The sequence below is a fragment of the Schistocerca cancellata genome, chromosome 3, assembly GCF_023864275.1.
Source record: "Schistocerca cancellata isolate TAMUIC-IGC-003103 chromosome 3, iqSchCanc2.1, whole genome shotgun sequence".
Lineage (NCBI taxonomy): Eukaryota > Metazoa > Arthropoda > Insecta > Orthoptera > Acrididae > Schistocerca > Schistocerca cancellata.
In genome coordinates, this window is record NC_064628.1 from 700,887,361 (window position 1) to 700,911,908 (window position 24,548).

Genomic DNA, 24,548 nt, shown 5'->3' on the forward strand with positions numbered 1-24,548 from the left:
TAGCAGGTTAGCAACTGGATGCAGTTAATACCATAAATTATCTGGGAGTACGCATTAGGAGTGATTTAAAATGGAATTATCATATAATGTTGATCGTCGGTAAAGCAGATGCCAGACTGAGATTCATTGGAAGAATCCTAAGGAAATGCAATCCGAAAACAAAGGAAGTAGGTTACAGTACACTTGTTCGCCCACTGCTTGAATACTGCGGTGTGGGATCCGTACCAGATAGGGTTGATAGAAGAGATAGAGAAGATCCAACGGAGAGCAGCGCGCTTCGTTACAGGATCATTTAGTAATCGCGAAAGCATTACGGAGATGATATATAAACTCCAGTGGAAGACTCTGCAGGAGAGACGCTCAGTAGCTCGGTACGGGCTTTTGTCAAAGTTTCGAGAACATACCTTCACCGAAGAGTCAAGCAGTATATTGCTCCCTCCTACGTATATCTCGCGAAGAGACCATGAGGATAAAATCAGAGAGATTAGAGCCCACACGGAGGCATACCGACAATCCTTCTTTCCACGAACAATATGAGACTGGAATAGAAGGGAGAACCGGTAGAGGTACTCAAGGTACCCTCCGCCACACACCGTCGGGTAGCTTGCGGAGTATGGATGTAGATGTAGACTTTGGCGACACTAACAGCCTTTGCATATGAATTTCTTTGCGTTCTGTAAAATATCACTTGACATTATTTTGCTACGGTAGTCATTGGAGGCTTCATGCATTCCTCTCTTGAAAGCCAAATGCATTTCTTTCAGCATGTCTCTATCTGTAGCCCTACGCTTTGTTTTCTATTATGCAGTAATCTCTGCTTCTTTAGAAGTTTCTTTATGCTGACAGTAAACCATGGTGGTTCCCTACTATTGTGAACTGTTCTAATGGGTACATATCTATCTAGTGCATCACAAATTATTCTTTCAAAACTTAGGCCAGAGTTCCTCTACATGCTCTGGGCTGTGCTGAAAGTTTCAAGTTCCTCACTGAGAGATGACACCACTGTTTTTTTATCTAGTTTACTGAACATATATATCTTTTTTCTTGTTTTAGTAGTCCTTTGTACTTTGGTAATTGTTGTCGCCACAACCATGCTGTGGTCTTTAATGCCAGTTTCAATGTGGACATCCACAAGGACCAGATCTATTATGAGTGGGGTTCCTAACTAACTGTTGTGGGAAGTTTTCAGAGAAGACATTTAGTAAAGTTTCACAGGATGTCTTATCACACCCACCACTAACAAAACTGTAATTTTCCTGATTAATTGTCAGATGATTAACATCTCCAACAATGAATACATTATGATTGGGGAACTTAAGGAAGTTAAGTGAACTGAGGTTTTCTCTAAAGTTTTCGGTTACATCAGGAGATGGGTGTGGTGGGTGATAGAAGGGTCCAATAATCATTTTGTGCCCATCCCTGATAATGAGTCTTGCCCACCATACCTGTTTACAAGAAGGGTAACATAAGTAACTGACACAACTACCGTACAATCTCACTGACTTCCATATGTTGTAATATCTTAGAAGATATTCTGAGTTCTGATATAATGAGGTATCTTCAACAGAATAACCTCCTCCTCCATCTCAGTCAGCATAGATTCCAAAGACACAGGTCATACAAAACTCAACTTGCAGCTTCAAATTCTACCTCAGTGGATTTGAGTTTCTTTTCTACTGCAGCAAATACACCACCTCCATTTCCCGTTTGCCTGTCCTTTCAATATACGTTTCAATTTTCCCCAAAAATCTCACTGCTAACAATTTCCGGTTTCAACCAGCTTTCTGTATGTAGTATTATGTGAGCTTCACTGCTTTTCATGAGTACTTCAAACTCTGTTGCTTTGTTGTGAATGCTTCGGCAGTTTACCATTAGGATTTTAATACTCTCACCTGTGGGAGGCATTTCTTTCGATCTTATGCTGATACTTCTGGGTTTCCTATGGCTATCGTTATGTGGATTGCATGGAGAGTCACCTAATCAAATAAAAAAAACAAAAAAAAAACTTGTGTGTGCTCCACAAAGTGTCAGCAACATAAGTAGCAGCCTCTGATGTATAGTGTACAACTCACCTATTTAGGGGACCCCTACAGTTCCCAACTCTGTGGCACAAGTCCAGGAAGTCGCAGCCTAGCTTGTCAAAGAACCTTAGAAGTGTCTGTTTCAGTCCTCCCATTCGACTCAGAACCAAAGGGCCACAATCAGTTCTTGGTACAATGCTGTGAATTGTGAGCTTAGTTGAAACTCCATGCACAGTCACTGGAATGATGCAAAAGTGATATGGAGCCTAGAGGACAGGCATCGTCTTTTCCAACATGCGCCACAATCTTCAGTTAGTTGCCCCGTGTTCTTTCAGTGGTTGCCGGAATAGCTTCTTCAACATGCCGAGTGAGCTCCCCAGGCATACACACTGAATGCACCTGGTGTCCTTTCCTGTCCCTTGCTGCCATTTCCCTAAGGGGTACCATCATTCGCTGTACATTTGGACTGGCAGCTATTAATAGACCCCTTACCCTTTTGTGTTTGCCTCCTCCTGACACCAGACAAAAAGGGTTTCCCCAAAACAGGTGAAGTGAGTCCTACTGGCTCAGTTTTAGGGAAAGACAGCAGATTATCTTGATCTATGATTTTTGTGGCATTGTGTGAATAAGTGGAGTTGAGTTTTGTATGACCTGTGTTTTTGGAATCTATGCTGACTGAGATGGAGGAGGAGGTTATTCTGTTGAAGATACCTCATTATGTCAGAACTCAGAATATCTTCTAAGATACTACAACATATGGATGTCAGTGAGATTGTACGGTAGTTGTGTCAGTTACTTATGTTACCCTTCTTGTAAACAGGTATGGTCTGTGCTCTTTCCAATCACTGGGCACAGTATTTTGTTCAAGTAATGTACAGCGTATTGTGGTAAAACTGAAGGCTAAGTCAATGGCAAGTTCTGTATAGAATCTGACTCAGAAATCTTTGGGTCCTGGAGCCTTGTATAAGTTTAACGATTTCAGCTGTTTCTCAATGCCACTGACATGATGTCACTCATCTTTGCTGTTGTGCGAGAAGTAAACTTGGACAGTACACCTGTATCTTCGTTAGTGAAGTAATGTTTGAAGACAGAGTTCAGTATTTGTGTTCTTAGTTTCATTCATGAGTGTCTGGGCATTAATTTTGGTGACACTGACAGTCTTTTCTTGCGACTAGAATTTCTCTAGATTTTGTGAGAGATCTTTTGATGAAATTCTGCTATGATAGTGCTAGCCATCTTTGACAGCCAAATGTGTTTCTTTCATAATATCTCCATATATGATCACAATACTGCGAACACAGAAACCTATAAAAAATACCATGGTACCAGGAACTTTGCTTAACCCATGTAGCTCAATCGAAATTCACAATACCAGCCCCACATACCTGCAGCCCCAGAGCACAGTCCATGATACTCAATAGTACACGCTAATAAGTACGAAGTCCAACTACCAACCCAAACCTCAAAATCATAATGTAACAAACTAGTTCAACATAAATTATGAAGAAAATTATTCAAAGAAAATCACTTTCATTCACACCCCGCTACACACACACACACACACACACACACACACACACACACACACAAATTGGTAGTCAATAATTACAACCACCACCTCGAAAACCACCAAGAACTCACAACACACTGAAGAGTCCAGTGCCACATAGTGTGTGCCAGCACTTCATCCAGTACGCCCTCTGCATACTTGATCTATTTCAGTGACGTCACACAACACAGTTATGTCACAGGTCAAAGCAAATGGGTGATATCACAATTACCAGTTGACCTCATTCCCACCATGAACTGTTGTACTAGGTATACATACGTCCAGTGCATGTTTAACCATTCTTTTAAACTTAAACCACAGTTTTTCTACATGTCCTGGCTAGAAGTAAATTTTTTGAGTCCATCTTTGAGATGTGATATGGATCCCTCTTTATGTAACATATTAACTATTGTAAATATTTCTACTTGTTTTGACTGGCCTTTGTACTTTAATAATCGTTGTTGCTAGAACTTCCTCATGGTCACTTATACCAGTTTCAGTACGGACAACAGCTAAGATGACAGGTGTACTTGCTGCCATAAGGTTTAATATATTTCCATCGTGAGGGGGCTCCTGAACTATCTGTTCTAGGTAGTTTTTAGAGAAAGCTTTTAGTAATCTTTTGCAGGATATCTTATCACTCCCACCACGACAAAACTGGAATTTTTCAAACTAATTACTGAATGATTTAAGTCTCCTTGAATGATGATAGTATGTTTGGAGACTATTTGTACCACCAAACTCAGGTTTTCTCTAAAGATTTCTGTTACATCGGGAAGTAAGTCTCATGGTCAATAGAATAATCCAATTACAAGTTTATGCCCATGTTTGATACTACTTAGACATGCCCAAACAATCTCACATGGAGCTTCAGTTTGAATTTTGATGGATTCTACTTTTTTGTGTACTGTGACACAGACACCAGCTCAATTTGGTATTATCCTTTCCTCTTAGTCTATACTCAGATTTAATCCAAAAATCTTACTGCTGTTGATTTCAAGTTTTAGCGAGCTCTTTGTGCTGCCTTTTTGGATTGTTTTAAACTCTGGGACTATGTTGCAAATGCTTTGGCAGTTGGTCACTAGGATTTAAATTTGTTTCATCTGTGATGGCTATTTCTTTGAACCTTCCCTCAATACTTTAGGATCTCCTACAGATGTCATTATCTGGATTGGATAGAAGTTTCATTTTAAACTATAAAAAACCTTGAGAGTGCCCCAGACACAGTCAGTTTCCTCGATAGCAGCTCCTGATGTGTAGTGCGCCCTTGATCCATTTAGGGGGACCCTGCAGTTCTCAACAAGTCAAGAAAATGGCGTGTAGCTTGTCACAGAATCTTTGAATCGTCTGGTTGAAACCTTCTACTTGTCTCAGAATGAGAGGGCCCTTATCAGTTCTAGAGGCAGTGCTGCACATTGTGAGCTAGTTGAACCTCTGTGAATAACATTAGTTTTCTCACTGCTTTTTGCCAGTCACTGGAATGACCCAAGTATGACCTTGTACCCTATACGACTGGCATTGTCCATTCAATTGTGTGCCACAATCTGCAGTCTGGTTGTGCCTTGTTCCCCTAATGGCTATTCCATAGCCTCTTCAATACATATGAGGCCTCCAGCCATAACAGAGGGTGCCCTTCTGTCCTTTGCTTTCATTTCCCTAAGGGGTACCATTATCACCATGTGTTTGAACACCTGCCATTAGCTGATCCCTATCCTTTTGTGTTTACCGCCACTTGGCTCAGGACACAGTATTTTTGTCTACAGGTCTTACTGACTCAAGGGTTAATTTCAGTGAAAGACAGCATTTCGAAATTTTTTGTTGAGGTTGAGTATAATACCATGAGTTCTCTTTGATTCTTGCCTCCCCTGTACAGGGCCTCTAGACCTACCACTGACATGCCTCTTACAGTAGTCAAATGGACTAGCAATGATAGACCCTATACTTTCTGTGGGGCAAACAGTACCTATTGGAGAAGACAATACTTGAAGTACTATTGGCATATCTAGTACATGTCTCTCAACATCTTGTATAATACACTGATACGAAGCAGCTTCCAATCACTTGACAGCAGTCAGAATGATTTTCAGCTGCTTCCAAATAGCACCTAACTCACCCCATGTCTGAGAACATAATCCAGAGTGGGGCTGCATTCATATTGGTGCAATTTTTATGTGAATGCGAAATAATTAATTTTACATTTATGTTGCTGATATAGTTTTAATTTTAGGCTCTGTTATGCTACAACATCAAAGGAAGTGGTTTAATTAAATAATGAAAAGAAAAGCAGACATAACATTTACAGATTTCTCCAAGATAACTTTTGTTTTTCAAACTATTTTGGAGCAATACTCACTAACACACTTGCGCAAAAGAGTCAAAATGGCATATATCGAAAATACTAACAGCTGTTGAAGTGAGGAAACTGAAGTGCACACAATATGAAATTTATAATATGTGTAAAACAGAGTATTGCAAAACAGAGATTGAATTTGTAAGAGCTAAGTTTAAGCTGCAGTTGTAAAATTTCAAACACTGACGTAAAAGAAACAGTCAGTGAGCAGAACAAGTAGAAATATTCCACTGACCGTGTAAGTATGTATTGCAATACAGAATTCTCCTAGCTTTCAGCTCTGTTAGTTCCCTCCTGAGGCAGGAAAGAGAGGTATGCTGGGAAAGTTAGAAGGGAAGTGCAAGTAATTCTGATCCAAATTTAGAGGAACCCATTTGTTGTGGGGACAAGGGGAGACAAAGACGAAGGGGGAAAATGCCAGATATGCCAGGAGGTGATGAGTAGTACATTGGTAACACTATGACAGCTTCATATCAGACAGGATAGGACAGATTGAGTGTTAGAGATGAGATGGAGTAATAACAAGTGAGATGATTAATGCAATTAAGAAGTAAAAGGAAAGAGACTAAAGTGCACTTAACATAATGCAGTGAAGAAGTAAGAGGAAAGTGGAGGAGGAGACTAAAGTGCATTTAACGGTGTTGGTGGCTCTTGTGTTGCAGGTTGATGTTGGAAATTCATTGACTTTGGTCATAGCCAGTGAGAACAGCTGGATCTAATGATTTATTTTGGCAGGAAGTATGAACTGATTAAATTTGTTTTCAATAGGCAGAGTGCCAGAATAACTTTTACTGGTGGGTTACTATGGGTGGTAAAAGCGGTTATTGATTACCATATTTATTTTGTGAGTAGAAGAAAGTAGATATGTTGGCTGACTGACCTGTAGCATAGCCCGAGGCCTAGGTGATGTTGGAATGTGACGGTTGGCTGTGAACTGGGGAAGTCAACGAATCTTAACATGAAAATAAGATTGCCTTAATACATTGATATGTAGTGTAGCCCGAGATATGTATTCAACACTGCAGAAACCTAAAAGAAGAAACTACCAGCAGACTTTATTTACAAACGATAGAAAATTATGATCAAATGTTCTGATTCACTACTAACAGTTCATCATATTAAGTCCCCATCGTTCGTGACATGTTGTTACCAACATCAGCATGCAGTCCAGCTGCTGCCAACATCATATGTACATTTTTACCAAGAAGGAGACATGAAAAAACAAAAAATGACAGAGAAATATGAAGGTAAAAAAGTTACAGAAAATGAATAAAGAAATATTACAAGATATGAAAGGGGGCAAATAGAGAAAGTGGGGAAGAAGTTTCTTCTTCTTCTTCTTCTTCTTCTTGCTGCTCTTCAGCTCTCGATGGGCCTTGGCCTACCCTAGGACAACATTCCATTTCTCCTTGACCACAGTTTTGCAACTGTATCCTCTTGAAACCAATAATTTTTAATTTTCTTGTACGTAATCCAAGCATTGAAACCTCTGCTTCTTCATCCCACATGGTTTTGTAGCAGTGCTATTTTTGGGTTCTCATGCTCCATATAAAACCCATTTCAGGCAGTTTATTTGAATGAACTTAATTATTTCGAGATCTTTATATAATCCATAAAGTTCAAAATTTTATTGTGTACCCTGTACTCCGGCTTCACTAGTCCCACCATTTTAAACAAGGAAAATATGTTAACCGAGTTTAAATTCAGGAGTGCGGTGGAATGTTGAAAATGTCCAAGAGGAGGTTCCCATCTCTGGAGTTTAGGGAAACTAGTACTGGGTGGGAGGATCCAAATGACCCATGTTGTGTAGTAGGCACTAAGGTCCCTTGAGTCATGCTGTAAAGCCTTCTCAGCAGCATTATTAAGGTCTTCAAGGTGGCCTGTCATTTTGAGTCAGTTCAAGTGCTCAGCTAGTTTAGTGGTGAGCATTCACATGCAAAATGCAGTGCACGTTAGTTAGTAAGCAGCATGTGTAATTCCATGTGTTACTATGCCTGTTATGTTATAGGATTTACCAGTACAAAGGAATTGAGTGAGTGCATGGAGGAAGGTTCAGTACAGTGATGCATGTTTGTCACAGCAGCAAGTCTACGAATGGAGTAGGAAGTTTGCAAATGATTGCAGGAGTCAGAACCTTGGGCAAGGGTAATGCCCATGGAATGACATATGGTTTGACAGAGCTGTTTAGAGGGTGACAGTAGTCATCAGTAAGTGGTTTGGAAAGGATTTTAGGGAGAGATGATCTCATTTCTGGAGTGAAATCTGGTGAACATGCTGGCCATGGGACAGGCCTCTTCTTCCAATCCACTGATGAGGGTATATGTTGTTCTGCTGCTCATGGACATTAATATCAATGTGGGATAGTGCACTGTCATGTTCTTAGCACATCATCTTGTGAACAATAAGAGGTACATCAAACAACTACTGTGGCAGCAAATCTAAAATGAAAACAAGGCAATTAACATGCACAACTGAAATGAGATGATGGTAAATAAGTTCTTATTAACTGATCTTGCAGAATTTAAGATAAAATGTTTGTAATTATGGCTCATGACCTAAGGCGAGAGTCTACACGGATTTTCATAATTCCAGACATGCTCACTGTGGTAAATTGAGAGTTGATGTACGAAGATGAGTTAAATGAAAACCTTAAATTTGCAATAAGAAATCGAAATTTCGCGCCGTTATCCTGTAAGTAGGTAAGTGTGCTACAAACAGCATGCAGAATGACCTGTATGTGGCAGCATAGTGCAGATGCACACATACCGTTGCAGTATAAGTATGAAGATGGCTGCCGCACTTCCGACTTGCACCAGGGAAGAACAGCGTTCTGTTATTCGGTTTTTGCATAGTGAAGGTGTGAAACCTATTGAAATTCATCTTTGAATGAAGGTTCAGTACAGTGATGCATGTTTGTCACAGCAGCAAGTCTACGAATGGAGTAGGAAGTTTGCAAATTGTGTGACTTCAGTGGAAGATGCTCCTTGTCCAGGTCAGGTACAACGAGTTGTGACTCCACAGAACATTGCAGCAGTTGAAGCCATAGTGAAGGAAAACCGTCGAGTGACACTGAATGACATTGCAGCATGTTTACAGATTAGTCATTGGTCAGCACACCACATTGTGCATGATGTGCTCCAGTTTCACAAAGAGTCTGCAAGATGGGTGCCATGCCAGCTGACTCCTGAAATGAGAGATTGTGCATGATGCGCTCCAGTTTGACAAAGTGTCTGCAAGATGGGTGCCACGGCAGCTGACTCCTGAAATGAGAGAACGACGTGTTGATGCTTGTGCAGAACTTCTTCGGCACTTTGAACAATAAGGTGATGGCTTCCTTGCAAGAATTGGTACTGGGAACAAAACCTGGGTTTACTTCCACCAACCGGAAATGAAGAGAGCGTGCAAGGACTGGCGCCATTCCTCGTCACCAAAACCATAGAAGTTTCGAACAGAACCGTCTGCAGGGAAGGTAACGAGTATGCTGACTTTCTTTTGGGACAAAAAAGGTGTCATTTTGGAGGGACCACTGTCACCAGTGCATCATACACAGATCTCCTAAAAAAATCATCTGCAGCCGGCAATCAAATTAAAGCGACATGGATTGCTGTCGGCAGGTGTCCTTTTGCAACATGACAATGCAAGGCCTCACACTGCTCTTACAACAGTTGCAACAATCACAGACCTGCATTTTGAGTGTCTTCCTCATACACCATACTCACCAGACCTTGCCCCAAGTGATTTCCATGTGTTTGGACCACTCAAAGACGCAATGGGAGGAAAGAAGTTCCATTCTGATGAAGAGGTACGCCAGGCAGTGCACGAGTGGTTGCACTGGCTACCAAAAGAATTTTTTTCTAAAGGAATTTATGCACTTTGTAAGCACTGGAGGACTTGCATTGAGTATGGGGGAGATTATGTTGAAAAGTGATACAGCTTTGTACCACTTCTGCAGAATAAATAATATTTAAAAAAATATTTAAGGTTTTCATTTGATTCACCCTCGTATGAATTCCCTGTAGAAACTCAAGAAAAACTGTTTTTTTTTGTGTTTGAGTTGTTTATTTCATGGTACAACACACAATTGGGATATTTGAGAGAGCGTGAGAAATGTGTAAATGTCATTGTAAAGTTTACATCACAACTGGCAGTTGTTCACTGAACAGCTGCTGTACCCTTAAACTGTTGCTGTAATTTGTAAAACTGTTGCTGTAATTTGTAAGATTTTTTACATAATAAGGAAAGACATAATTATTTCTGATCATTAGTTCATGATCTCATGAGATTTTTATATTGATTCTAAATGTAAAATAAGCAAGCTGAAGTAAACCGTCAAAGGTGGATCAGACATTTTAATTGGATGCTTTTGTACACCACCTACCTATGAGCTGTGGTGACAGGATTTTTCAAGGAATGTTGCATGTCAACTTCCTGATAATAAGCACATATTTGAACAAGGATGTATGTGAGAGTGTTCTAAATTCTTTTCTGAAAATTAAAGTGAGCAAATAATTATAGAACCTATTCATGAGTGTAATGTCTTACTTCCGGTGACTAGCAGAATTACGGTAAACATTGTGATTCAGTTAACTTGGGGAAGAGAATAGGTGACCATAACACTGTTATATTATTATGAATACAGGGTTGAGTGCAAATTAAAAAAGATAGAAAAAAATATTTCATGCTTAGCGAGTTTGATGGGAAACAAATTGCATTTTATCTGAGCAGTCAATATCAAATATTCATTTCTGGTGGTGAAAATTAGCAGTGTCAATGTATAAGATTTAATAGGACAGAACAATAAACTTGATACATGTCCCAAGAAAGAGTGTGTTGTTTGGTAATTGTTTTTCCTGGCTCAGTAGCTTTGTTGGAAGGTTGCTATAAAATTTTGTTGTAGATTTAAATGAATTCATAGCCATGTTGACAAACAAATGCTGAATGATGTCAAATTGAGGATCAGCAGAGCAGTACGAGAAGCAATCAATGAATAAAAAATAAATTTTTCTTACTGATCTGATGAAGTAAATAGATCAAAGCCAGCTGACAATCACTCAGTAATCATAATGATACAAGACTTTGCATAGTTTTATACTATTTCTTATGGTTCCTCCTTTGAAGCATGTACAAATCTCAAAATTGATAAAGCAAATTGCTGTAAGCAATCACTTTTATTGCATTATAGTTTCCTCTATGTAGTTCAGAAGATTATACTTCCATCATCAGGCGGATACATGGCTATTAAAAAGGTGTAAATGTATTATATGTATGACTTTCGAGTAATGTGTGGCATTGCCTGGCAGCAAAACATAAAAAAACTATCTTAGTACAAAAATTAAAATTCTGTAGATGTTTTGATTGCTTTGGTGAACAGTAATACGAATGTAAATATGTTGTTAGGATTCTGATGTAGAGATGAATTTTGTAGCAGTGTTAAAGTTTTTGGCTTATTTACTAGATGATTTATAAAAATGTACATCTGTTACATTTTATATATAAGAAATGGCTGAGGGTACAAGTTGATTGTGTCTGTAAATAATAACTTTTGGATTAAACAAGGCAACACACCGAAAAGCAGAAGCCTGGACTTATCGATAGCTACAAACAAAAGAAAGAAAACTTGCTAGATTTTGAAGTTATCCTTTGACGAGCTAGAGTGAAATACTCACACACACCAGAGGTGCACACGCGGGACCCTGCATGGTGCCAGCTGGACTAACACTGTATTTTGACAGGTGGAAGTGGTGAGGATAGTGTTTGGTGGGGTGGGTAGAAGGAGAGGAAGGCAGGGCAAGGGACTGGGATGAATAGCTAGTGGCTGAGAGGGAAGCAGCTGGTTTGCCAGCTAGGAATGCGGGAAGGAGGGGTGACTGGTATATGGGCTTACCATGCAATGCATGATTGTAGGGGTGAGGCGGCATGGGTACATGGATTGTGTAGGGGGTGACAGGTTGAAGGAAGGGGAAACTGTCGGGTGGAAGATGTGGGACAATGGGTTATCTGAGATTGAAGCCAGGATGATTACAGGAGTGGAGGATGTGTTGTGTGGATAACACCCATCTGCGTAGTTTAGGGATTTGGTGGTGGAAAGTAGGATCCAGATGTCTTGGGTTGTGAAGCAGCCACTGAAACTGAAGTTGAGCTTGTGATGCTCAGGTGCAGGTTGTCAACTTTTTTCTTGACAACAATTTGGCAGTGGTGGATAGCATGTTGGTAGTCATACCTATATGAATACCACTCAGCTGTCTGCCAGTACCACCTGGTGACACAACATATAGCTGAGCATAACATGGTCAGTTTCAATGGCTGCTTCACAACCTCAGCCATCTGGCTCCTTCCCTCCACCACCAGCTTCCTGAACTACATAGATGAGAATTCTCCTTACAACACACCCTCCACTGCCATAATCATCCTGGCCTCAGTCTCAAGTAACCCATTGCCTCACACCCTCCACCCAACAGTTTCCCCTTCCTCGGTCCTATCAACTCTTCCCAATCCATGCCCCAAGCCACCTTCAGCCGTTACCACTCCCCACCAGCCCCTACAATTGTGCATCACATGCTGAGCTGATGTACCTGCCGCCCCTCCATCCCACATTCCTAGCCAGCAAACTGGCTGCCTCTCTCTGAGCCACAAGCCACTCATCTCCAGTCCCTCTCCCTGTGTCCCAGCTCTGTCCCCCTCCCCTTCAATGCACGCTACCCAATACTATCCCCTCAATAACCAGTCCACCTGCCAACATACAGTGTTAGTCCAGCTGGGACCTAGGGGTGTAGGCGTGTGTGCATGTACATACATCCGTGTGTGTGTGTGTGTGTGTGTGTGTGTGTGTGTGTGTGTGTGTGTGTGTGTTTTACTCTAGCTCGTCAAAGAATAACTGTGGAAGCTAGCAATTTTCTTTCTTTTATGTGTGCCTATCAACAACGCAGCACTTCTGCTTATTGGTGAGTGGTTTCCTTTAATCCAAAAGTATTTACATTCTACAAGAACTGTCCTACATCAGTAATATAAATAAAAAAGACAGGTTTGCTCTTAAGCTGACGAGATACAAACTGTTACTGTGTCAGTGGAGCTATTAGGTTTAATGAGTCAGACCAGACAACTGAGAATTTAGAAACTACTCTCGGGGAACATGTAGATGATTGACTGGCTATACTCAGATAAATATGTAGGGGTGACACACACACACACACACATACACACACACACACTCACTACCAAAAACTTTTCCCGGCTTTGTATTTATATATGTTCCTTGATGCACCTAGTGAACATAATATGAGGTAATGGAATATTGCACCAGAACTCTGTAGTAGAAAACAGTTAACATGAAAGCACATTCATTGTGAATATATGCAAGTATTGTAACAACAGACTGACACTTTTTATTTTCTTTTTTCCCCCCCCCAGGATTCAGGTCTCGTGCTGCGTTCAAACTTATACAGCTGAATCGTAAATTTGAATTTTTACAAAAATCTCGAGTATGTATAGATTTATGTGCAGCACCTGGTGGATGGATGCAAGTGGCCAAGCAGAACATGCCAGTGTCAAGTATTGTCCTAGGTGAGTACGGCATTCAGCTCATATTATGTCTTTGTTTTTAATTCATTTTGTTACACGTATTTGATAAAATGAATTACAAAGAAGACATCCATACATTTTACATTTTGACTTTTTCCTTATCCTAAGGAACATGTGCTTTGTCACTTTCAAACAGTTAATATCATGTTTAATTATAAAAATTATGTGTGCATCAAGTTATGATGGTCAAGTGTTTCATCACACCTGTGATGTAAAATTTATCAAATACAAACTTTGAATGGAAAATTGTTACATAAACACAGGAAGATACTACAGATAGATTTTATCTCCTTACTTACAATCTTTTTATACTAGCAGGTGTAATCAAAAGCAAGGTAATAGATGTACAAAATGATTTAGATGTTAGTATGCTGACATAAATTCTAGCGTATTTTTACTTCTGTATTTGCTTTCAACAGCTTGTAGTTGATATCTTATGAAGCTCAAGAACTATGCAGGAAGAACAGAAACTCACTGCAGGCAACCAAGTAGTTATAATGCAATAATGTGAATGGCTTATTCCGATTTGTGTGTAAGTGTTCATTTTTTGTGTCTATTTAGGTGAATAATTTTTTGGATTTACTTTTTACAGATGTTGAGATGAGATCCGTGCATAATAACAGGTTCACTGTCCTCATAATTCATACTTCTTCACTAGAGAGAAAACACGAAGTGCACAGATCTTTTGAGAGGTGTTCACCCAAAAACAAAATATGTTGCCCATAAGCATGCAATTTAATGACTAGTGTCCATTTGTTGAGATTTAAGAAAGAGGAGCTTCAATAGTCAGTAAGATGTACAGGGTATTCAGAAATTCCCATTACAGATTTCCGGGACTCATAGAGGGGAGTGAGTACATAAAATTATGAGTAGTAACCCTTCTCTGGAAACATATGATTTCCATTCTATGATGGTTTCAATTCATATGTGTAACATGTCCATGTCTTCTGAGGGAAAGAGAAAAGTCCCAGAGTTGCTTGTCTTGTATGCAGTAGGGTAGACAGGATGACGTGCACTACATCAGACTGTCACTTGATGTCACCTAACATCTGCTTTGCTGCAAGACCTAGTCAATGTCTGTACATGCCTGATACAGTAAACATGGTTCGGTACATGTTTCTGGAATACACAGGCGTGCTTCTTGTGTACGGCAAAGCTCAAGGTAACGGAAGAGCTGCAAGTCACCTATATCTCTAATGTTTTACACAACGTAGCATGCCATCACATAAACTTTTTGCCCAAGTTATGCAATGCCTCTGAGAAACAGGTACCTTTACTGTGAGGGGGCAGGACTGTGGTGTTCCACAGTAATGCCGTGTGGCCAAATTTGAAGAAGTAATGCATTGCTTTGAAGAGAACCTGTCAATGAGATCTCGAACAACTACTTGTGCAATGGATGTTAGTCACGGTGCCATCTGGGACATTCTGTGTGAGCAACAATTACATCAGTATACCACTTACAAAGGATACAAACTGTGGGTCGAGCCACTTTTCCACAACACATTGCCTACTGCACATGGTTCCTGCACTGCTGCATTGACACACCCCTGTTTCCATGTAAGGTTCTGTTCACAGATGACTGTAAGTTCACTATGGACTGTGCTCTGAATTCGTAAAACAGCCATGTCTGGGCCGATGAAAAGCCTCGTGCCATGCATGTTCAGGAATTTTAGCACAGGTTTGGAATTAACATGTGGGCAGGTATTCTGGAAGGTCATGTGATTGGGCCGTACCTCCTTCCACTACTGATCCTGAATACTTAATCTTCCTACAAAATGCATGGGACCCATTCTTGGAAGCTGTCCCATTGAATGTCCATCAGAATATATGGTTTCAGAATTACAGTGTACAACCTGACTTCTCACATGCGGTTCAGAGACATCTCAATGGATGATGTAGTAAAAAATGTCGTGTGACTGGGGCCTCCTGTCGGGTAGACTGTTTGCCTGGTGCAAGTCTTTTGATTTGACGCCACTTCGGCGACTTGCGCGTCAATGGGGATGAAATGATGATGATTAGGACAACACAGCACCCAGTCCCTGAGCGGAGAAAATTTCTGACCCAGCCGGGAATCGAACGCGGGCCCTTAGGATTGACAGTCTGTCGCGCTGACCACTCAGCTACTGGGAGCGGATGGATGATGTAGTGTTGGGTGGATTGGCTGAGGTGGTCGAATCACGTGTCCAGTGCAATTGCCACATTTAACTCCTATGGACTACTTCTTGTGGGATTGTATGCAAAGTTTAATTTAGAAGACTCCTGTAGACACAGAGGAAGATGTAGATGTAAAAGATCTGCTGGCACGAGTTCTGGCCGCTGCACTAGAAACTGAGGAGAAACCACGTGGGAAGGAGGGTGTGTATCAGAATGTGCTTCTAATACAATGTCTATAACAATATTGGTGGTCGCCACTTTGAGCCGCTGTTGTGATGCATTAGTACTGTTCTGTACGTATGGTATGCTGGGCTCTTTTTTGTTTTGGAATAATGTAAACACATAATGTTTAATTGGTAATACAAACAAATGTTCTCAAGTGATAAAATGATGTTTTGTTATGTTTCCTTTTGAATTGTTACCTAATAATTGTACTGTGTCATGTATTTCAGTCCCTCAAGAAAAGCGGGTGAGTTAAACATTTGAACTGAAACAGTTATAGAATGGAAACAGTGTGTTTCTGGACATGGGTTCTTATTCAAAATATTTTGTACTCACTACCCTGTACAAGTCGTAGAAGTTTGTAATGGGAATTTTCTCACACCCTGTGTAAAGACATTTGCCACATCTAAAAGACAGAATTTTTCAAATATGACTAATTCTGTCTTTACTGGTATTCTTGTTTCTGGGTCGAGTGCATTTGAATATCTTGAGTAAGTATAAACATTACTATCTATCTGTGTAATGTAAATGAACAGATAAAAAAATCTATTCACCAAGCAGTGGCAAGGGAATACACACACACAAAAGGATTTAACTTTCATGAGCTTTTGGAGCCAGTGGCTCCTTCTTCTTGTGGAAGATTGAAAGGGAACCAAGAGGGGTGAAGGAAAAGGACTGGAGACGTTTAGGGAAATGGGTACAGTTCAGGAAAGTCATGCAGAACCCTGGGTCAGGGAAGAGTTACCGTGCAGGCTGAGAAGGAAAGACTACCTATCTGTGAATAGGTACCTTTTCTGTCACCACATTGTCATTCACCCTGAGACAGGTGTGAAACTTGAGTAAATTTTATTGTGTGTTATTTCGCATTTAACCATTTCCCGGGTGAAGGCAGGCCTTTGACTGTGTAAGTACCAGAGGGCTCTCAAAAACTGCAGTCAACCTGGGTGTTGTATCAGACTAAAAGTTCTTAATTTTGATCATAGATCCAATTGGTGTCTGGCACATGTACTTATTTTATAACTTTTAAAAAAACCCACAACATCGATTACATATGATTCTTGTGCCTATATATTTGACCTGAAGTATCTTTCTGGGTCCTTTTTTTTTAAATGTGTAATGCGCGCAGACATGAAGTATAATAACTTTTATTTTATTCTGTTGCTTTTAGGTGTCGATTTATTTCCTATCAAGCTAGTGCCAGGCTGTATAAGTATTCAGGGCGATATCACAACTGACAAATGTCGCTTGGCAATACAGAAGGAACTTCAGACATGGAAAGCAGATGTTGTGTTGAATGATGGTGCACCAAATGTTGGTAAGTTTGATATCACATCACGAAAAGCATTGTTAATGTGAATATTATTCCTGAATTTCTGCTCTGATTTCTTTGTTTTGTTTTTGCATAATGTAGAAATTCACAATTCTTATATTAAAGCTAGAGTGTAGTTGGTGGTGACTTTAATCTACCCTCAATATGTTGGCAAAAATACATGTTTAAATCTGGAGGTATGCATAAAACATCATCCAAAATTGTGCTAAACACATTCTTTGAAAATTATTTCGAACAGTTAGTTTACGAGTCCACACAAATAGTAAATGGTTGTGAAAACACATTTGACCTCTTAGCAACAAATAATCCTGAGCTAATAATGAGCATCAAATTGGAGTAAGTATTGGGAGATGAAGAAGCTTGCACAGGATAGAGTAGCATGGAGAGCTGCATCAAACCAGTCTCAGGACTGAAGACAACAACATATAGCAGAGCTGCTGATTCGCAGATAGGCACAACAAAAAGACTCTCACAATTAAAGCTTTCGGCCATTAAGGTCTTCATCAACAATACATACACTGTTGCCTGAGACTGCAGTCGTGTGTGAGTTGCATTTGCGCCCCTGCGCGTGCACTTGTGTGTGGGGGAGGGGGGGACGCGCGCATACGTGTGTCTGTTGTTGATGAAGGCCTTAATGGGCGAAAGTTTTAATTGTGAGAGTCTTTTTGTTGTGCCTATCTGAGACTGCATCTACTATATGTTGTTGTTGTTGTTGTTGTTGTTGTTGTCTTCAATCCTGAGACTGGTTTGATGCAGCTCTCCATGCTACTCTATCCGGTGCAAGCTTCTTCATCTCCCAGTACTTTACTGCAACATACATCCTTCTGAATCTGCCTAATGTATTCATCTCTTGGTCTCCCTATACAATTTTTACCCTCCACGCTGCCCTCCAACGCTAAATTTGTGATCCCTTGATGCCTCAGAACATGCCCTACCAACCGGTCCCTTCTTCTTGTCAAGTTGTGCCACAAACTCCTCTTCTCCCCTATTCTATTCAACACCACCTCATTAGTTACATGATCTACCCATCTAATCCTCAGCATTCTTCTGTAGCACCACATTTCGAATCTGCTATATATAACAATATTATGAGAAGGAAAGTTGCTACTCTCCATCTGCTATATGGAGAGTAGCAACTTTCCTTCTCATAATATTGTTATATTCCATTCTGGATTTTCCATTGTTTGAAAAATAAACGAAAAATGTACCTATCCAAAAAAGCAGATAAAAATTCCCTTTCTGAGAGACATTCTCTACTCCTTCCAAATTAACATTGTAAGTGTAGACCAGATGTAGCTTGAATTCAGAGAAATAGTATTGATAGCAACTGTGAGATTTGCACCAAATGAATTAACAAACAATGGAGCTGATCCCCCTTGGCAACACAATTGGTCTGAACCCTGTTGCAGAAACAACAAAGAAAGCATGCCAAATTCAAACAAATGCAAAATCTCCAAGATTGACAATGTTTTACAGAAGTTAGAAATTTAGTACGGATATCACTGTGAGATGCTTATAATAGTTTCTACAATAAAACTTTTATCTTGAAACCTGGCAGAAATCTGAAGAGATTCTGGTTGTATGTTAGTGGCAAGACACAGTCAGCGCCTTCTCTGCATGATAGCAATAAAAATACTATCGACGACAGTGCTGCTAAAGCAGAGTTACTAAACATAGCCTTCCTAAATTTTTTGCTGATGGAATATCTTCTCAGTTATTTGACTGAATTCATGATTTCTTGTCAGAGAGATTGCAGTTCGTAGTAATTGACAGAAAGTCATCGAGTAAAACAGAAATGATTTCTGTCATCCCCCAAGTTAGTGTTATAGGCCCTCTGCTGTTCCTTATCTGTGTAAAAGATTTAGGAAACAATCTGAGCAGCTGCCGTAGGTTGTTTTCAGATGATGTCATTTATTGTCTAGTAACCTCCTCAGAAGATCAAAACAAATTGCAAAACAATTTAGAAAAGATATCTAAATGGTGCGAAAATTGGCAATTGACCCTAAATAATGAAAAGTGTGGTCATACACATGAGTGCTAAAAGGAATCCGTCAAACTTCAGTTACACAATAAATCAGTGTAATCTAAAGGCCATAAATTCAACTAAATGCCTAAGAATTACAATTACCAACAGTTTAAATTGGAAAGAGCACATAGAAAAAGTTATAGGCAAGTCAAACCAAAGACTGTGCTTTATTGGCAGAACACGCAGAAAATGTAACAGATCTACTAAAAAGATTGCCTACACTACATTTGTCTGTCCTCTTTTGGAATACTGTTGCATCTTCTAGGATCCTTACCAGATAGGATTAACGGAGTATATCGAGAAAGTTCAAAGAAGAGCAGCACATTTTGTATTATCATGAAATAGGGGAGAGAGTGTCACAGATGTGATACAAGATTTGGGATGGATACCATTAAAGCAAAGGGATTTTTCGTTGTGGCAGAATCTTTTCAGGAAATTTCAATCACCAACTTTCTCCTCCGAATGCGAAAATATTTTATCGACACCGACCTACATAGGCAGAAACAATCATCATAATAAAATAAGACAAAATCAGAGCTCGCATGGAAAGATATAGGTATCGGTTTTTTCCATGCGCTGTTTGAGAGGAGAATAATAGAGCATTATTGTAAGATGGTTCGGTGAACCCTCTGCCAGGCACTTAAATGTGATTTGCAGAGTATCCATGTAGATGTAGATGCAGATGCATATTAAGACCAGGAAAACTGCATTTGTTTCAAAATATGTAGCAGCTGATGCCTTTGTCAGAGTGTGGTATAGCCCTTAGTAATTTTCATTGTAATGAAAGTTACTGCCAGTACACATTCTGCATCAACCATGGCAACACTGTAAACTGCTACCTATGTGAAGTTGCAGGTGGAAGGCTATGTCAGATGACCTGCACGAATAAATTTTAATGGGTCTGCGTACTTCGTGTCTTCTGTAGGTGTCTTGTGGTACCATTGTTTACCTTCTCCTGTCACAGATTCTTAGGTGGCAAATAAACAGTGAAATCTAGAATGTATCTATCTTGAATAATAAACTCCAAGTCTTTTGATTCGAAAGAATATATTTCACCTCATTATTATTGGTGTAATAAGAAAACACGTTTCAGACTTCAACGTTTTAAAATTTGAGAGCCAATAATGTCACGAATACAGTGGGTGAATTACAAGCTATCTGTGACTTACGATCACATGATTGTTTTATCAATATAATAGAGGGAAACGTTCCATGTGGGAAAAATATATATAAAAAACAAAGTTTCTGTGACTTACCAAACGAGAAAGCGCTGGTAGATAGACACAATAAAACACACACACACACACACACACACACACACACACACACATTTCAAGCTTTCGCAACCCAAGGTTGCTTCATCAGGAAAGAGGGAAGGAAAGGGAAAGACGAAAGGATGTGGGTTCTAAGGGAGAGGGTAAGGAGTCATTCCAATCCCGGGAGCGGAAAGACTTACCTTAGGAGGAAAAAGGGGCAGGTATACACTCGCGCGCGCACACACACACATATCCATCCGCACATATACAGACACAGGCAGACATATGTAAAGGCAAAGAGTTTGGGCAGAGATGTCAGTCGAGGCGGAAGTACAGAGGCAAAGATGTTGTTGAATGACAAGTGATGTACGCGCGGTGACAACTTGAAATTAGCGGATGTTGAGGCCTGGTGGGTAACGGGAAGAGAGGATATATTGAAGGGCAAGTTCCCATCTCTGGAGTTCTGATAGGTTGGTGTCAGTGGGAAGTATCCAGATAACCCTGACAGTGTAACACTGTGCCAAGATGTGCTGGCCGTGCACCCAGGCATGTTTAGCCACAGGGTGATCCTCATTACCAACAAACACTGTCAGCCTGTGACCGTTCATGCGAATGGACAGTTTGTTGCTGGCCATTCCCACATAGAAGGCTTCCAAGTGTAGGCATGTCAGTTGGTAAATCACGTGAGTGCTTTCACACGTGGCTCTGCCTTTGATCGTGTACACATTCCAGGTTACAGGACTGGAGTAGGTGGTGGTGGGAGGGTGCATGGGACAGGTCTTACACCGGGGGCGGTTACAAGGGTAGGAGCCAGAGGGTAGGGAAGGTGGTTTGGGGATTTTATAGGGATGAACCAAGAGGTTACGAAGGTGAGGTGGACGGCGGAAAGACACTCTTAGTGGAGTGGGGAGGATTTCATGAAGGATGGATCTCATTTCAGGGCAGGATTTGAGGAAGTCACATCCCTGCTGGAGAGCCACATTTAGAGTCTGATCTAGTCCCGGAAAGTATCCTGTTACAAGTGGGGCACTTTTGGGGTTCTTCTGTGGGAGGTTCTGGGTTTGAGGGGATGAGGAAGTGGCTCTGGTTATTTGCTTCTGTACCAGGTTGGGAGGGTAGTTGCGGGATGCGAAAGCTGTTTTCAGGTTATTGGTGTAATGATTCAGGGATTCAGAACTGGAGCAGATTCATTTGCCACAAAGACCTAAGCTGTAGGGAAGGGACCGTTTGATATGGAATGGGTGGCAGCTGTCATAATGGAGGTACTGTTGCTTATTGGTGGGTTTGATGTGGACAGATGTGTGAAGCTGGCCATTGGACAGATGGAGGTCAACGTCGAGGAAAGTGGTAAGGGATTTGTAGTAGGACCAGGTGAATCTGATGGAACCAGTGGAGTTGAGGTTGGAGAGGAAATTATGGAGTTCTTCACTGTGAGTCCAGATCATGAAGATGTCATCAATAAATCTGTACCAAACTTTGGGTTGGCAGACCTGGGTAACCAAGAAGGCTTCCTCTAAGCGACCCATGAATAGGCTGGCGTACGAGGGGGCCATCCTGGTACCCATGACTGTTCCCTTTAATTGTTGGTATGTCCAGTCTTCAAAAGTGAAGAAGTTGTGGGTTAGGATGAAGCTGGCTACGGTAATGAGGAAAGAGGTTTTAGGTAGTGTAGCAGGTGATTGGTGTGAAAGGAAGTGCTCCATCGCAGCGAGGCCCTGGACGTGCGGGATATTTGTGTATAAGGAAGTGGCATCAATGGTTACAAGGATGATTTCCGGGGGTAACAGATTGGGTAATGATTCCAGGCATTCGAGAAAGTGGTTGGTGTCTTTGATGAAGGATGGGAGACTGCATGTAATGGGTTGAAGGTGTTGATCTACGTAGGCAGAGATATGTTCTGTGGGGGCTTGTTAACCAGCTACAATGGGGCGGCCAGGATGTGTGGTGGGTTTGTGAATTTTAGGAAGTAGGTAGAAGGTACGGGTGCAGGGTGTCGGTTGGGTAAGGAGGTTGATGGAGTCAGGTGAAAGGTTTTGTAGGGGGCCTAAGGTTCTGAGGATTCCTTGAAGCTCCACCTGGACATCAGGAATGGGAGTACCTTGGCAAACTTTGTATGTAGCGTTGTCTGAAAGCTGACGCAGTCCCTCAGCCACATACTCCCGACGATCAAGTACCATGGTCGTGGAATCCTTGTCAGCCGGAAGAATGACAATGGATCGGTCAGCCTTCAGATCACGGATAGCCTGGGCATCAGCTGTGGTGATGTTCGGAGTAGGATTAAGGTTTTTCAAGAAAGATTGAGAGGCAAGGCTGGAAGTGAGAAATTCCTGGAAGGTTTGGAGAGGGTGATTTTGAGGAAGAGGAGGTGGGTCCTGCTGTGACGGAGGATGGACTGTTCCAGGCAGGGTTCAGTTTGGATAGTGTCTTGGGGAGTTGGATCATTAGGAGTAGGATTACGATTATTTTTCTTCGTGGCAAAGTGATATTTCCAGCAGAGACTACGAGTGTAGGACAGTAAATCTTTGACGAGGGCTGTTTGGTTGAATCTGGGAGTAGGGCTGAAGGTGAGGCCTTTGGATAGGACAGAGGTTTCGGATTGGGAGAGAGTTGTGGAGGAAAGGTTAACTACTGAATTGGGGTGTTGTGGTTCCAGATTGTGTTGACTAGAATTTTGAGGTTTTGGGGGGAGTGGAGCTGGAAGAGGGAGATTGAGTAGATGGGAGAGACTGGGTCTGTGTGCAATGAGAGGAGGTTGAGGTTTGTTGGAAAGGTTGTGGGGGGTGAGTGCGTTGCCTTTCCGGAGGTGGGAAACCAGGAGATTGGATAGTTTTTTGAGGTGGAAGGTGGCATGCTGTTCTAATTTGCGGTTGGCCTGTAGGAGGATGCTCTGAACAGCCGGTGTGGATGTGGGAGAACTGACACAGGCAGACAGTGTTTGTTGGTAATGAGGATCATCCTGTGGCTAAACATGCCTTGGTGCATGGCCAGCACGTCTTGACACACTGTTACACCATCCGGCATATCTGGATACTTCCCACTGACACCAACCTATCAGAACTCCAGAGATGGGAACTTGCCCTTCAATATATTCTCTCGTCCCGTTACCCACCAGGCCTCAACCTCCGCTAATTTCAAGTTGCCGCCCCGCGTACATCACCTGTCATTCAACATCATCTTTGCCTCTGTACTTCCGCCTCGACTGACATCTCTGCCCAACCTCTTTGCATTTACATATGTCTGCCTGTGTCTGTATATATGTGTGTGTGTGTGTGTGTGTGTGTGTGTGTGTGTGTGTGTGTGTGTCTGTGTGTGTGTGTGTACCTGTCCTTTTTTCCCCCTAAGGTAAGTCTTTCCGCTCCCGGGATTGGAATGGCTCCTTACCCTCTCCCTTGGAACCCACATCCTTTCGTCTTTCCCTCTCCTTCCCTCTTTACTGATGAAGCAATCTTGGGTTGCAGAAGCTTGAAATTTGTATGTGTGTTTTTTATTGTGTCTATCTATCAGTGCTTTCTCATTTGGTAAGTCACAGCATCTTTGTTTTTTATATATATGATTATTTTATCAAAATTGTTAGAAAGATGAAATGCTATTATGACTATAGCTGGTAACAAGATCAGTGTACGATTTCTATGTGTTGCATAGGAATTATTAAGTTTTAACTTTATCCACCAGTTCTTATTCAAGGATTTTTTAATATATGCGTCAGTACAGGATATCAGTCTCAACTTGGCATACCCATTCTCACACTCCTGCCTTCTGTGTCTGACCTTATGTTGTGCTGGTGTACATTTTCTATCTATCTCCCCTTGACAAGCATAGGTGTACCAATCAATGTGACTCAGTGTTAAAATGAAGTAATATCAATGAAATAGCACAAATGCTACAATCTTCTTGGTATCATTTGAAAATTGCCTCTGAAGCTGAAATGGTCAGCCCCAATATGCCAGTCAAGCTTAATTTTTTGACAAAAGGCTTTTCAGTCTCGTAACCACAATTTTTACTTCTAATAGGGGCATAGAGGCTATGAAATATAACAAAGAATCTTCCAGTAAGTCACATATT

General features: G+C 41.0%; 1 protein-coding gene across 1 annotated transcript in view; it reads left to right on the forward strand.

The window, feature by feature from the left end:
• LOC126175692 (pre-rRNA 2'-O-ribose RNA methyltransferase FTSJ3) overlaps positions 1–24,548 on the forward strand; it is a 110,564-nt gene that overhangs the window by 5,648 nt on the left and 80,368 nt on the right. The window contains exons 2-3 of the mRNA XM_049922629.1: positions 13,328–13,480; positions 17,043–17,189. Of these exons, the coding sequence (XP_049778586.1) occupies positions 13,328–13,480; positions 17,043–17,189 (300 nt within the window). The remainder of the gene's footprint in view (positions 1–13,327; positions 13,481–17,042; positions 17,190–24,548) is intronic.